This window comes from Oncorhynchus gorbuscha, linkage group LG14, assembly GCF_021184085.1.
Source record: "Oncorhynchus gorbuscha isolate QuinsamMale2020 ecotype Even-year linkage group LG14, OgorEven_v1.0, whole genome shotgun sequence".
Lineage (NCBI taxonomy): Eukaryota > Metazoa > Chordata > Actinopteri > Salmoniformes > Salmonidae > Oncorhynchus > Oncorhynchus gorbuscha.
Genome location: NC_060186.1, coordinates 70,958,958 through 70,972,426, shown reverse-complemented (window position 1 = coordinate 70,972,426; position 13,469 = coordinate 70,958,958). Strand labels below are relative to the sequence as shown.

The following is a 13,469-nucleotide window of genomic DNA, read 5'->3' as shown; positions in this document are numbered from 1 at the left end:
TATTGTCGTTCTTTTAACGCAACGTAACGTAAACAACACTGCTCCCCTGCAGAAACTATTACACTCAACATGTCAGTACTCTGGTGGTCCAGCACTGCCAGCTGCCAGCTGCAACTGTGTAAAACCCATTTAAAGCAGTGTACAGGACCATTGTGTGCCTTTTGCATTTGTGAAATTATTTTGTGATATAAAACTAGTGTTTTTATGTTTCTAGACCCGTACCGTATTTTTGAATCGATTCGCATTTAAATGGAGTATTTGGCTGTAAGAGCCAATTCGCCATTTAAACACATGTATGGTCCGTCCACCTTGGACTAGAGTGAAGTTAGGCTCCTTTAGTTCAATATTGGGCTAAAGTTGGCTTGCTGTGATAGTAACATCAACGATAGCTAGGTAACAACAAAAATGAACGTGTATTTACTGATAACAGTTGTGTGGACACTTGGATAAACAGTTCATCTAACTTAGCCAACTGGGTGTGATCCACTAACAGTTAGCGTGCTATTATTTCCCCGTGTTCGAGTCTATGTATTCTTGCCAACTCCTTAGAACTTGACAGCAGAAAGGCTTGCATACACGCTGGTTCATTATGCTGCTGTCACACAGCTATAGGTGCACCAAATATTTATAATACAATATGGCTGCATACAGTATACTGTAAATGCACGTTTTTTGCACCAACCAGGAAACATGGTGAACTTCGCTGCCCTGATGCGTGAACATATTTGCCCCCCTTGGCTTTGTGATCGGGATCTACATGGACAGCGCACAGGACCAGCAGCTGACTGCTTTCAGGAACAAAAGTGCATTATACAGCAGGTGAGTTAAATCTGCACCCACTGATGCACAATTTTGAAGTAAACCATGCTGTGCTGGTGCAGATATTCTCTTTTCACAAACTATGGCAGACTCAAGACCAGGCCAGCGCTGTACATCTCGGTCTTGTGGTTTGAATCAGGCATCAGTATCTAGCCTTCATATGAAATGATACATTCCTAGCAATAGTCCAAGTGTGTACTAATGGTCCTCTGAATATTCTCCCTTATGTATAGGGAGTTGAAGCCAGGTGAGGAAGTCACCTGGAAGTAGACCCACCCATCACCTGGAATATTTGTGTCCCAAGTCACATCTCCTGTTGTCTGGATGGTTTTCAAATCAAGTATGCCAAGAAGGAGTTTCCCTCACTGTATCTTTATGGGTTGTATCGACTAATAAACATGTCCCTTTGTCAGCTAGTGAATCATTTGTGTGACAAAGTATACGCAATCGTAGCGATAATGCAAAGTTGGACATTTCTATAACAATGTACTTTCATTAGCAACACACAGAAACTAGGATTGATTTACACACCAATATGCAAGACTGTTTTAATGCAATACTTACTGAACAAGTAAAGGTTAATATTGTAAGTGGGCTATTACAGACCTATTACTTTTGATTGATCATTGCGTTCCAGCATTGCCCCATAGTTTTTGGAAGAGCCTAGAGGAGTTAGTTGTAGAGGGCAATGCTGATGCACTGCTCAGAGTTTATTCGACTGCTGTCCTAAAACCAGAAATTCTTCCTACACATAGTGAGAGGTGAATGATGCTGGTGTAGCATATATTTCTTGTGAAACTTGTTTTAGAGTCCCTCCATGATTCAGGATCGCTGCAGAGGTTCTGCAGTGTGAATAAGCCCTTTCTCAAACAGCAGCTCAGCCAAGGACACCTGGAAGAGAGCACAGAATGACATCTTTAAGAAAACTGCAGTGCAGAGTCCGACCCAAGCACTGACCAGCATAACGCGACCATCCAAATATCTACAAGAAGACGGCATACATGTTGATAAACATACCTTGTCCTCAGCCGACTCGCATGGCAAACTGCCCACTGTCACAAACTTTGGATACGCATGGATCAGAAACTCCATGCCGTCTGTTTGCTGAAAGAGTTACATCATGTTGAACACAAAGGCCATCACTGCAGTGCAGCATCTCAGGCAGGCACACGTCACTGCTATAGTAACAAGGCAATTCATTCATACCTCTGCTTTTATTTCAATGCTCTTGGGCTCCTCCTTGTGGTAGACTCTGGAGTTGTCTGCAGTGTAGTAAAGCCAAACTGCTTCTCCATCACTGCATAACCTGCAGCATCAAAAAGAAAAGTCAAGGTCATTTCTGGGAAAATGTTTGTAAGAGCTATGCTTTTGTAAGTCATAGGATATTTCATGTCCGAGATCTACCTGGCGATTCCAGAACGGATGAGTCTGACTCTGGTCTGGCCACTGATGGTCACACCTACGTCCACAGCCTCTCCATCCTCCCACCTGGAAGGAGCTCCCTGGACACTGCTGGCCCGCTCCTCTGTGGATTATCACTAGAATCAGTAATACTGGCTACGTGGCAGTCTAGTTTGGGAAGCCCTAGAGCAGAGGTTCCAGACTTTTCACTCAGGCCCCCCTTCCAGCATCAGGGAACATCCTGCACCTCATCCATTTCTATGGGCACTAGCACTGTTCATCACAAACTGTTCACACCCCTCTAGTTGGTGGAGAGAATATTTTGCAGGTTTAAAGCTTACTTCCTACAATTATCCACATTTTGTCATGGGGTGCATAGAACATTTTGCCAGTTTAAAGCACTTTTTTTGTGCAATTCTATACATTTTGCATGTCTAATGTGATATTAAATGAGTCTCACGTCAACAAAACCTATGGGCCCAAAAGAATAAACAGCTGAAATAGGCTAGTTTATCCGGACATTTCTGACAAGTTATAAATAGGTTAGCAATGACTGACATGACAACAGGAACTGATGATGCACTACCCAACTTTGAAATTGCACCATGTACATACTATTACAACTTTCAAGAGTAACTTAAACCATTTGGAGTTCCTTTTTTGGAGGGGGGCAGTTTGGGAACTACTGGCTTAGGAGTCACAAAAGTCCATGTTTGAATTTCAGCAGTAGATATGTGGTACCTGCGGTGAGCATCGGGGGGAGACAGTCATGGAGATAGTCCCTCGCTTTCTGATCCACCGCAGCATCCACAGGAGCAAAGGTTGATAGCTTCTTCATCAGCCCTTCTATTCTGGATAGGAACTGCGCCCTGCGTGGATCCTCCTACACACACACACACACACACACACACACACACACACACACACACAGCTTTCAAGAGGGTGCAACATTACAGAGAATGTTCAGATATACACTACCGTTCAAAAGTTGAGTCACTTAGAAATGATCAATTAGAAATGTCCTTGTTTTTTGAAAGAAACGCACATTTTTTGTCCATTAAAATATCAAATTGATCAGAAATAATGTATACATTGTTAATGTTGTAAATGATTATTGTAGTTATACATTTTTATTGTAGTTGGAAACAGATGATTTTTAATGGAATATCTACATAAGTATAAAGATGCCTATTATCAGCAACCATCATTCCTCTGTTCCAACACCAGTCTCAACGTCAACAGTGAAGAGGCAACTCCGGGATGCTGGCCCTCTAGGCAGAGTTGCAAAGAAAAAGCCATATCTCAGACTGGCCAATAAAAAGAAAAGACTAAGATGGGCAAAAGAACACAGACACTGGACAGAGGAACTCTGCCTAGAAGGCCAGCATCCCGGAGTTACCTCTTCACCGTTGAGACTGGTGTTTTGCGGGTACTATTTAATGAAGCTGCCAGTTGAGGACAGTTGAGGACTCGTTTCTCAAACTAGACACTAATGTACTTGTCCTCTTGCTCAGTTGTGCACCGGGGCCTCCCGCTCTTCTTTCTATTCTGGTTCGAGCCAGTTTGCACTGTTCTGTGAAGGGAGTAGTACACAGCGGTGTATGATATCTTCAATTTCTTGGCAATTTCTCGCATGGAATAGCCTTCATTTCTCAGAACAAGAATAGACTGACGAGTTTCAGAAGAAAGGTCTTTGTTTCTGGCCATTTTGACCCTCAAACCCACAAATGCTGATGCTCCAGATACTCAACTAGTCTAAAGAAGGCAGGTTTTATTTAGTCTTTAATCAGAACAAAAGTTTTCAACGGTGCTAACATAATTGCAAAAAGTTCTAATGATCAATTAGCCTTTTTAAAATGATAAACTTGGATTAGCTGACACAACGTGCCATTGGAACACATGAGTGATGGTTGCTGATAATGGGCTTCAGTACACCTATGTAGATATTCCATAAGAATTATTATTATTATTTTTTTTTAATTCAGCCGTTTCCCACGACAATAGTCAATTTACAACATTGACAATGTCTACACTGTATTTCTGATCAATTTGATGTTATTTTAATGGACTTCTTTTTTTTTGTGCTTTTCTTTCAAAAACAAGGAAATTCTAAGTGACCCTAAACCTTTGAACTGCAGAGTATATATATTCTGTAGAACAGACATTCTTACTTGCCATGGGATACAGGCAATGACGTCAGCTCTATCCGTTCAACATTCTGAATTTTTCACCCTTCTGAACACACCCCTGTTGGGAGTAGGTGCTCAGAGGTCAATTAGACTCCAGAGACAAGTAAACAACGTGTCTGAAGTACCTTGTCGGAGTTCTGCACCCCCATGTAGGTCAGGTAATCCACAGGCAGGCCTCGTCTGAAGTCCACGTCCTCCTCCATGGCCATTTCTAGGGCTGCTGGGACCACCTGTCAGAGATCATGTTCTGCATCAAACACAACACAAGCCTATACTTCCAAGTACATCCATGTATTATTGACATGACATTGTATATCATTCAATATTTTAGTTTTTTTTTGACTCAAGTATAAATTGAGCCATGCCCAATCTACATCAATGTTGATACAAAATGAGACAGAACTGGACAGTGTCACATACAAGGAAAGCAGAGGATTGATAACACACCTTTGCCAGTAGGTTTCCCCAGCTGTTCCTCTGGTAAGATGAGACAGTGATGTGGAGGGAGTGAGCATCCGGCAGGCAGTTCCCCTGGTGGATAAACCCTCGGGGGAAGTAGAGGAGATCCCCAGCCTCCAGAACCACCTCCAGGATGGGCTTCCCGATCTCCGACTGGCTGAAGTTAACTGGAGGAGGAGGAATACCAAACCATCTGTAAGGAATGAGACTGAGGCAGAGGGGACTGGGAAGTGATCGGTCGTGCTTATAGTCCATTTATAGGCACAAGGGTGGACAAAGAAATACTTACGACTGGAAACGACAGGCAAGACCTCATCTTCTGACCTAAAAAGTGTAGCAATCAAACATCCCACAAAATATACAGAATTAGTTTCTTAGAGTTTAATGATATTAATCTGGTTCAAAATGGATTGATGCATGCTCTAGGTGCTGATCACCTTTTAGGGAATTTTATAAACTGGATTTAGACTGTTAATAACTCAGTCACCTGGGGTTGTAAACTCTCCAATGCTTCTTCCCTTCCAGCTGAACCACAAAGGCCTCAATGTCGTCATAATGTGGAGCAAAGCCTTGTGTTCCTGGAGGTGTCAGATACCTGGGGACACAAAACTACTTTACTGTAATGTCACATAATGTGAATCAGTATTCAGCATGAGGTAAGGATATAACATAATAGCTTGTCCTCAAAGAAGGAAATGTTCACAGTCCCATACATATTCAATGACTTCCAGGGCTCTATTTTAAACAAACCTAACACAATGGTAAATCTTAGCGCTGGTGAAAGGGGTTTAGGACCAGGGATGTGTCAGAAATATTATTTATATTTTCACTGGAGTAATTGTGAGCGCAATAGCTGGGGCGAAAGAGCTGGGTTTTGACTAATAAATAAAATTATAGGTGTGGAGAGGGCTTGGCTACTCACTGGCCAATCAGTGCATGTCAAGGCTCAATACTGTATGCTGTTGTCTTAAGCTCTGGTTGTTATTGACAGTGTGCATTGTCATCCTAGTGGATTGATAGTTTATTAAATAGCACAGGCTACAGTAACGAGTTAGAGCAACAGTAAAAACATCCAGTGTTTGCTAAGTATGTTGAGGGTTGACAATCAACATTGTTGTAATAGGCTTCAACGAGTATAGGCCTTTTGTATTTTATGTGTGAGGCACGTTCTCAATAAGCAAGATATAGCCTAGGCCTACCGTTGACATGGAGTTATATGGCTGGAAAATACTTTTAGAGGAGCACATCTTTGGTAAGCGGACAAGAGGCGTTCTGTGGAAACGGGGAAACAAACCTAACAGAGTAGCCCATTCACTGCAGGTAGGCCTACGGGAATAATGCAAACGCTTGACGGAAAAAGCCTCATGAGTAAACGGTTTAGAAATGTTTTATGGATAGGCTATTTGACAAATGCATGGCCATGACAAGAAAGACAGCAGACACATTGCTGTTATAGTAGGGTAAGGGTAGCCTATAAGGAATTTTTTACATTTTAATTAAACAGAAACAGGAAAATAACTGACATTTTTCTAAAAATGAAGGTCACTGGATCATCACATCTCTTATTCCAAAACAACAGGAGCTGGCTAAAATCATGTACTATAGCCTACATAGATAACAGGAGCCTGCTAAAATCATGTACCATAGCCTACATAGATAACAGGAGCTGGCTAAAATCATGTACCATAGCCTACATAGATAACAGGAGCTGGCTAAAATCATGTACCATAGCCTACATAGATAACAGGAGCTGGCTAAAATAATGTACTATAGCCTACATAGATAACAGGAGCTGGCTAAAATCATGTACTATAGCCTACATAGATAACAGGAGCTGGCTAAAATCATGTACCATAGCCTACATAGATAACAGGAGCTGGCTAAAATCATGTACCATAGCCTACATAGATAACAGGAGCTGGCTAAAATCATGTACCATAGCCTACATAGATAACAGGAGCTGGCTAAAATCATGTACCATAGCCTACATAGATAACAGGAGCTGGCTAAAATCATGTACCATAGCCTACATAGATAACAGGAGCTGGCTAAAATCATGTACCATAGCCTACATAGATAACAGGAGCTGGCTAAAATCATGTACCATAGCCTACATAGATAACAGGAGCTGGCTAAAATCATGTACCATAGCCTACATAGATAACAGGAGCTGGCTAAAATCATGTACCATAGCCTACATAGATAACAGGAGCTGGCTACAATCATGTACCATAGCCTACATAGATAACAGGAGCTGGCTACAATCATGTACTATATCCTACATAGATAACAGGAGCTGGCTAAAATCATGTACCATAGCCTACATAGATAACAGGAGCTGACTAAAATCATGTACTATAGCCTACATAGATAACAGGAGCTGGCTACAATCATGTACTATAGCCTACATAGATGAAAAGTGGCTTCTCCCAAATGTGATCTTTTAATAAAGCTTTGGTGATTAAGATTTATTTAAAAGAGTTCTCACAAGCCAAGCCCTTTATGGTAGTCTTGACAACTTGGCGAACGCATTACCCAAAAAAACAGACTTCATTGAGAGAGGAGACTATGCTTGGCTATGTTTTTAAATACGAGGTTACAGCACAAAAATAACATTGCTCTCGTTCCATGTGCATATGGGCACTGTGCGTCAAGGCTGGATAGGCTGCGCTTCCGCTGTCAACCGGGTTACCTTCAAGACCAGCTTCTGGTTGGTCTTAAATAGCCCCACGAGCACTGCCTGAAATTGGCACACGTTTTTAAGGACACAGCTCAGATATTGCCACCCCGCCAACTAGCAAGTTCATATAAGACAGGTAAATCACCGATCCTGGCGTTAGGTGTACAAATGTCAAATGAGTATGCATTTGACAATTGCACTGGCAATACGCAACCCGGAAATAGAGCCCTCAATGTTGTTCGAGAGCATCTCACTGGTCAGAGGTTGTCAGACAGGGTCACTCACACATTAGCTCCTGCCATGCTGCCAAACTGCTCCTGGAGGATGGACAGCACACTCCACACAGTGGAGGAGAAGGCCTGGGGGTTCAGCATACGGAGGGAGCAACCACTCTGTGGATTATAATAATAAGCAATTTAGCACAAGCTTTTACCAAAGCGACTTAGCCATGTGTAACAGTATAACTTTAGACCATCCCCTCGCCCATACCCAGGCGCGAACCAGGGACCCTCTGCACACATCAACAACAGTCACCTACGAAGCATCGTTACCCATCGCTCCACAAAAGCCGCGGCCCTTGCAGAGCAAGGGGAACCACTACTTCAAGGTCTCAGAGCAAGTGACGTCACCGATTGAAACGCTATTTAGCGCGCACCACCGCTAACTAGCTAGCCGTTTCACATCCGTTACACATGCATGCACACATTTTAGTCCCGGGAATCCAACCCACTACTGGCGTCATGTTCAACCAACTGAGCTAGAGGACACATGGTTGGGTTTCAATATGATGAGGTACAAAGAACTTACATGTTACACAGATATTGGTACGATCTAAATTCTAACCAACACTTGCTCACACAAAGTAAATACAAATTGGCAATCAGGAGACTTTAATTGGGTTTTTACCTCATAGAACTCCCATACAGTGAAAGGAAGAGCCCTCCCTGGAGGATTGTGTGTCTCTCTTTTGCCGTTTGTGTAGCTGGTGACATCCAGGTTCACTCCATACTGAACATCATCCTGGAAATGTCAACAGCAACATTAACCTGATCTGATCAAACAGAAATGACCGTAGATGTCTAGCTAGTCATGACACCTTACCTGTCTTAAAATGCGATCAAACTCTGTTGTGGAGAACAGTCCCTTGTAGTAGTCTGGATTCTGACGTTTGATCAAAACTGGCTTCTTTTCCCATGTATCCCTGTGATGAAGGAAGTCAGTCAAGTTTTAAAAAGTATATCTCCCTGTGCAATCTAGTTCATGACTGTACTGAGAAAACCAAAAGCTACACAGGCATCAGTACCTGAAGAAGCTCTTGGAAGGAATGGGTTGGATGAGCCACTGGAACAGTTTGCTGGCCCTCTCCCGGCTGTTGCTAACTTCAGACAGGTCACTCAGCAGAGCCTCTAGTGCTTCTCCGCTTTTCTCTCCACACTGCACCTCCTGCATACAGCAAGACAATGACAGGTATGGCTAGAGAACCACAGTCAAACAGTTAAAGAACATGAACAAGTGGCTTCAATATAGAGGGAGTGAGTTTGATTGTACAAACTAACTTCTTCAAGTCTCTCCAACCTCTCCTCACTCGGAGACGATTTGATGACCTGCTTGACCATCGGTTTCATTTTGGCCTTTTTGATGGGTTTAGGGGTCTGGATGCCATTTGCCTTCCGCTTCTTCTTCTTTGGTGTAACCTAGAAAATCATCCAGTAGGCAGAGGCAATCAGTTTGAAATCGTTTCATATAATCATATGCACATTGCAAAAGTATATTCAACAGATGGACATTATTCAACAAGCCCACTTCACATTGCATCAGTTAGCTAGCTTTCTTCCGTAGATTTGTCAACCCAGTTGATTTGCGTGCATGCCTAACACAAGACACTGTAAAGTCACTTTTACCAAAACTATCTGAAATTGCAGGGGGGGCAAACACCAGTAATAACGTAACCCCAAGTACCTGCACAGATGATGGTTTAACTTCAGGAGTCGATTCTAATAGCGCATTTTGGTACAATTCAAAAGCTGACACATGTTTCTTCTCCATGTTGTCGAATATGTTTCATTCCTGACGTCATCAGCAAGCGACAAAAGGGACTCCTTTCGTGCTGTATGTAAATGAGACAACGCCAGCTTAATAAAACACTTTATCGCCCTCTACTGTGCAGGCAGTGAGATGCCGCATATCTCTACCAAAGATACTGGGGCCTCGCGCAAAAGTTGGAATTTATAAAAATGTAACTTGATGTGAGAATGTGCTCACCTCCAGGCAAACTTTAGACCATGAGTATGCACATCTGCTATTGTGCGGTTCGAGCAGATCCCTCTGTCAAGACGTTGACACATAAAACAACGAACCAGATATTTAACCGGATGTATAGATGTGAAGCATTCGGTTTAGCGTTTCCACTCACTACCAAATATGGTGATGAGAGTAAGCCCGGTGGCAAGCAGTGGGAGAAGATTGAGCTAGATGGGTTTTGGCTGACATTCTGCAAATGTTCTCATTGATGAAACATTTGATCCGCATGAAGTTATATGCTTTGTAGACTTTACCCTTTATCAAAGTTTGAAAACAATTTTTTAGAAGGAGTGCAAGGGCGGATTGAGTTACTACACACCAGCACTTCACAGAGCAGGAATTCCCAAATGGAAACATGCAAAATAAACCATCAATAGGATCTCACTGCCCACCTCCTTGCTTAAAAGTGGCTCTTATGAGAACCGCCACAGGAAAAGAAGAACCAGCGTTACCTCTGCTGCACAGGATAAATTCATTACAGTTAAATGCACCTCCGATTGCTTGCCAAGTAAATGCTTCACAGAGTTCAAGTAACAGACACATCTCAACATAAACTCTTCAGAGACCAAAGGAAACGTGAAACAGACACTTCATGGTCAAATTGCTGCAAAGAAACCACTACTAAAGGACACCAATAAAAAGAAGAGACTTGCTTGGGCCAAGAAACACAAGAAATAGACATTAGACAGGTGGACATGTGTCCTTTGGTCTGATGAGTCCAAATTTGAGATGTTTTGTTCCAACTGCCATGTCTTTGTGAGACTCAGAGTAGGTGAACAGATTATCTCTGCATTTGTGGTTCCCACCATGAAGCATGGAGGAGGTGTGAGGGTGCTTTGCTGGTGACACTGTCTGTGATTTATTTAGAATTCAATGCACAATTAACCAACATGGCTACCACAGCATTTTGCAGCAATACGAGATCCCATCTGTTTTGCGCTTAGTGGGACTATCATTTGTTTTTCAACAGGACAATGACCCAAAACACCTCCAGGCTATGTAAGAGCTATTTGGCCAAAAAAGAGAGTGATTGAGTGCTGCATCAGATGGTCTGGCCTCCACAATTGTCACGCCCTGGCCTTAGAGATCCTTTATTCTCTATTTTTGTTAGGTCGGGGTGTGTCTAGGGTGGGCATTCTAGTTTCTTTATTTCTAGGTTGGCTTGGTATGGTTCCCAATCAGAGGCAGCTGTCTATCGTTGTCTCTGATTGGGGATCATATTTAGGCAGCTTTTTCCCACTTGTTTGTTGTGGGATCTTGTTTTTTGTGTAGTACCTGTGAACACTGTATTCACTTCATGGTTAATTTGTTCTGTATTGTTTTGGTGACTTAAATTTATTAAACATGTGGAACTCTACGCACGCTGCATCTTGGTCCGTTTATTCTAGAGACGATCGTGACAACAATCCCTCAACCCAATTTAGATAGTTTGGGATGAGTTGGAACACAGGGTGAAAGAAAAGCAGCCAACAAGTGCTCAGCATGTGGGAACTCAATCAAGACTGTTGGAAAAGCATTCCAGGTTACTACCTCATGAAGCCAGTTGAGAGAATAACAAGAGTGTGCAATGCTGTCATCAAGGCAAAGGGTGGCTACTATGAAGAATCTCAAATATAAATATATTTAGATTTGTTTAACACTTATTTGTTTACTACATGATTCCATTTGTGTTATTTCATAGTTTTGATGTCTTCACTACTTTTCTACAATGTATAAAATAGTACAAATAAAGAAAAACCCAGGAATGAGTAGGTGTGTCCAACCTTGACTGGTACTGTACATTTCACTCCAACAATATTTTAGAATAAGGTAGATCTATTACCGTAAGCATGCGACACCAACACACCTCCAGGCTGTGTATGGGCTATTTGACCAAGAAGGAGAGTGATGAAGTGCTGCATCAGATGACCTGGCTTCCACAATCACCTGACCTCAACCCAATTGAGATGATTTGGGATGAGTTGGACTGCAGAGTGAAGGAAAATGCAACCAAGAAAGTGCTCAGAATTTGTGGGAATTCCTTCAAGACAGTTGGAAAATCATTCCAGATTAAGCTGGTTAAGAGAATGCCAAGCGTGTGCAAAGCTGTCATTAAGGCAAAGGGTGGCTACTTTGAAGAATCTACAATCGAAAAAATAGTTTGAGTTGATTAACACTTTTTTTGGTTACTACATGATTCCATATGTGTTATTGCATAGTTTTTATTTCTTCACTATTATTCTATAATGTAGAAAATATTTAAAAAGATAGAAAAACCCTTGAACTAGTAGGTGTGTCCAAACTTTTGACTGGTACTCTATGTACGGTCACTGTGGGGATGGTGCCTTCGATTAATGAAGCCGGTGACTATTGTGTTAAATTCCTCAATGTTATCGGATGAATCTTGGAACTTATTCCAGTCGGTGCTGGCGAAACAGTCCTGTAGCTTAGCATCCTCTTCATCGGCGCACTTCTGTAATGAGCGCATCACTGGTACTTCCTGTTTGTGTTTTTGCTTATAAGCAGGAATCAGAAGGATAGAGTTATTGTCATATTTTCAGAAGGGAGGGCGGGGGAAACAGTGGCTGGCAAACAGCCATGAAGTGGGTATACTCTAATTTTGCCAAAAAGTTCCTAAACGGCCCACCAAGCGAAGGAAAGATGCCCTGTGTGAATTTTTTTTGAGAAACAGTGACATACACTCTGAATGACCTAAAAGTATAAATCCCATATTGTCTTTCATAGTCAGGCCAAGCCAAACTGTACTTTGCAAGTAGGCTAATAGTATGCTTACTATTGAAACAGATACAGGAGGCTGTCAAATTAGTCAGATTTTTTTCATTACGGTTTTCGCTCTCAAAGTCACACTTTTTAAAATAGAAAAACAACTAAATGACACGTTCTAAGTCCATAACAATGCTTAAACCACATCAGGAGACCACTTTTGACATCTGGGTAAAATCAGAACACCTTCTGATCTGTTCCATCAGTCTTATTAATTGATACGGCGTATACCTCCACTGCACTACTTTGTGGGCTCCCGAGTGCCCCAGTGGTTTAAGGCACTGCAGTTCAGTGTTGAGGTGTCACTACAGCCACTCTGGTTCAAGTCCAGGCTGTAAATCAAATCAAATCAAATTTTATTTGTTACATACACATGGTTAGCAGATGTTAAATGCGAGTGTAGCGAAATGCTTGTGCTTCTAGTTCTGACAATGCAGTGATAACCAACAAGTAATCTAACTAACAATTCCAAAACTACTGTCTTATACACAGTGTAAGGGGATAAGGAATATGTACATAAGGATATATGAATGAGTGATGGTACAGAGCAGCATACAGTAGATGGTATCGAGTACAGTATATACATATGAGATGAGTGTGTAGACAAAGTAAACAAAGTGGCATAGTTAAAGTGGCTAGTGATACATGTATTACATAAGGATGCAGTCGATGATGTAGAGTACAGTATATACATATGCATATGAGATGAATAATGTAGGGTAAGTAACATTATATAAGGTAGCATTGTTTAAAGTGGCTAGTGATATATTTACATCATTTCCCATCAATTCCCATTATTAAAATGGCTGGAGTTGGGTCAGTGTCAATGACAGTGTGTTGGCAGCAGCCACTCAATG

The 13,469-nt window shown here is 41.9% G+C and overlaps 1 protein-coding gene and 1 pseudogene across 1 annotated transcript; one reads left to right on the top strand and one right to left on the bottom strand.

Annotated features, from left to right (window-relative positions):
• Positions 1-690: 690 nt before the first annotated feature.
• LOC123995726 lies at positions 691-1,225 on the top strand (annotated as a pseudogene).
• Positions 1,226-1,337: 112 nt separating this feature from the next.
• LOC123995725 (ribosomal oxygenase 1-like) lies at positions 1,338-9,837 on the bottom strand. The gene is made up of 15 exons (XM_046299396.1): positions 9,508-9,837; positions 9,105-9,242; positions 8,852-8,991; positions 8,650-8,749; positions 8,455-8,568; positions 7,834-7,940; positions 5,356-5,463; positions 5,158-5,192; positions 4,857-5,035; positions 4,535-4,639; positions 2,962-3,103; positions 2,224-2,344; positions 2,026-2,125; positions 1,837-1,923; positions 1,338-1,710 (listed from the first exon to the last, which is right to left on the bottom strand). Exons 1-15 carry the CDS (start codon positions 9,592-9,594, stop codon positions 1,642-1,644), a joined length of 1,632 nt encoding a protein of 543 aa, XP_046155352.1. The 5' UTR covers positions 9,595-9,837; the 3' UTR covers positions 1,338-1,641.
• Between the last annotated feature and the right edge of the window lie 3,632 nt (positions 9,838-13,469).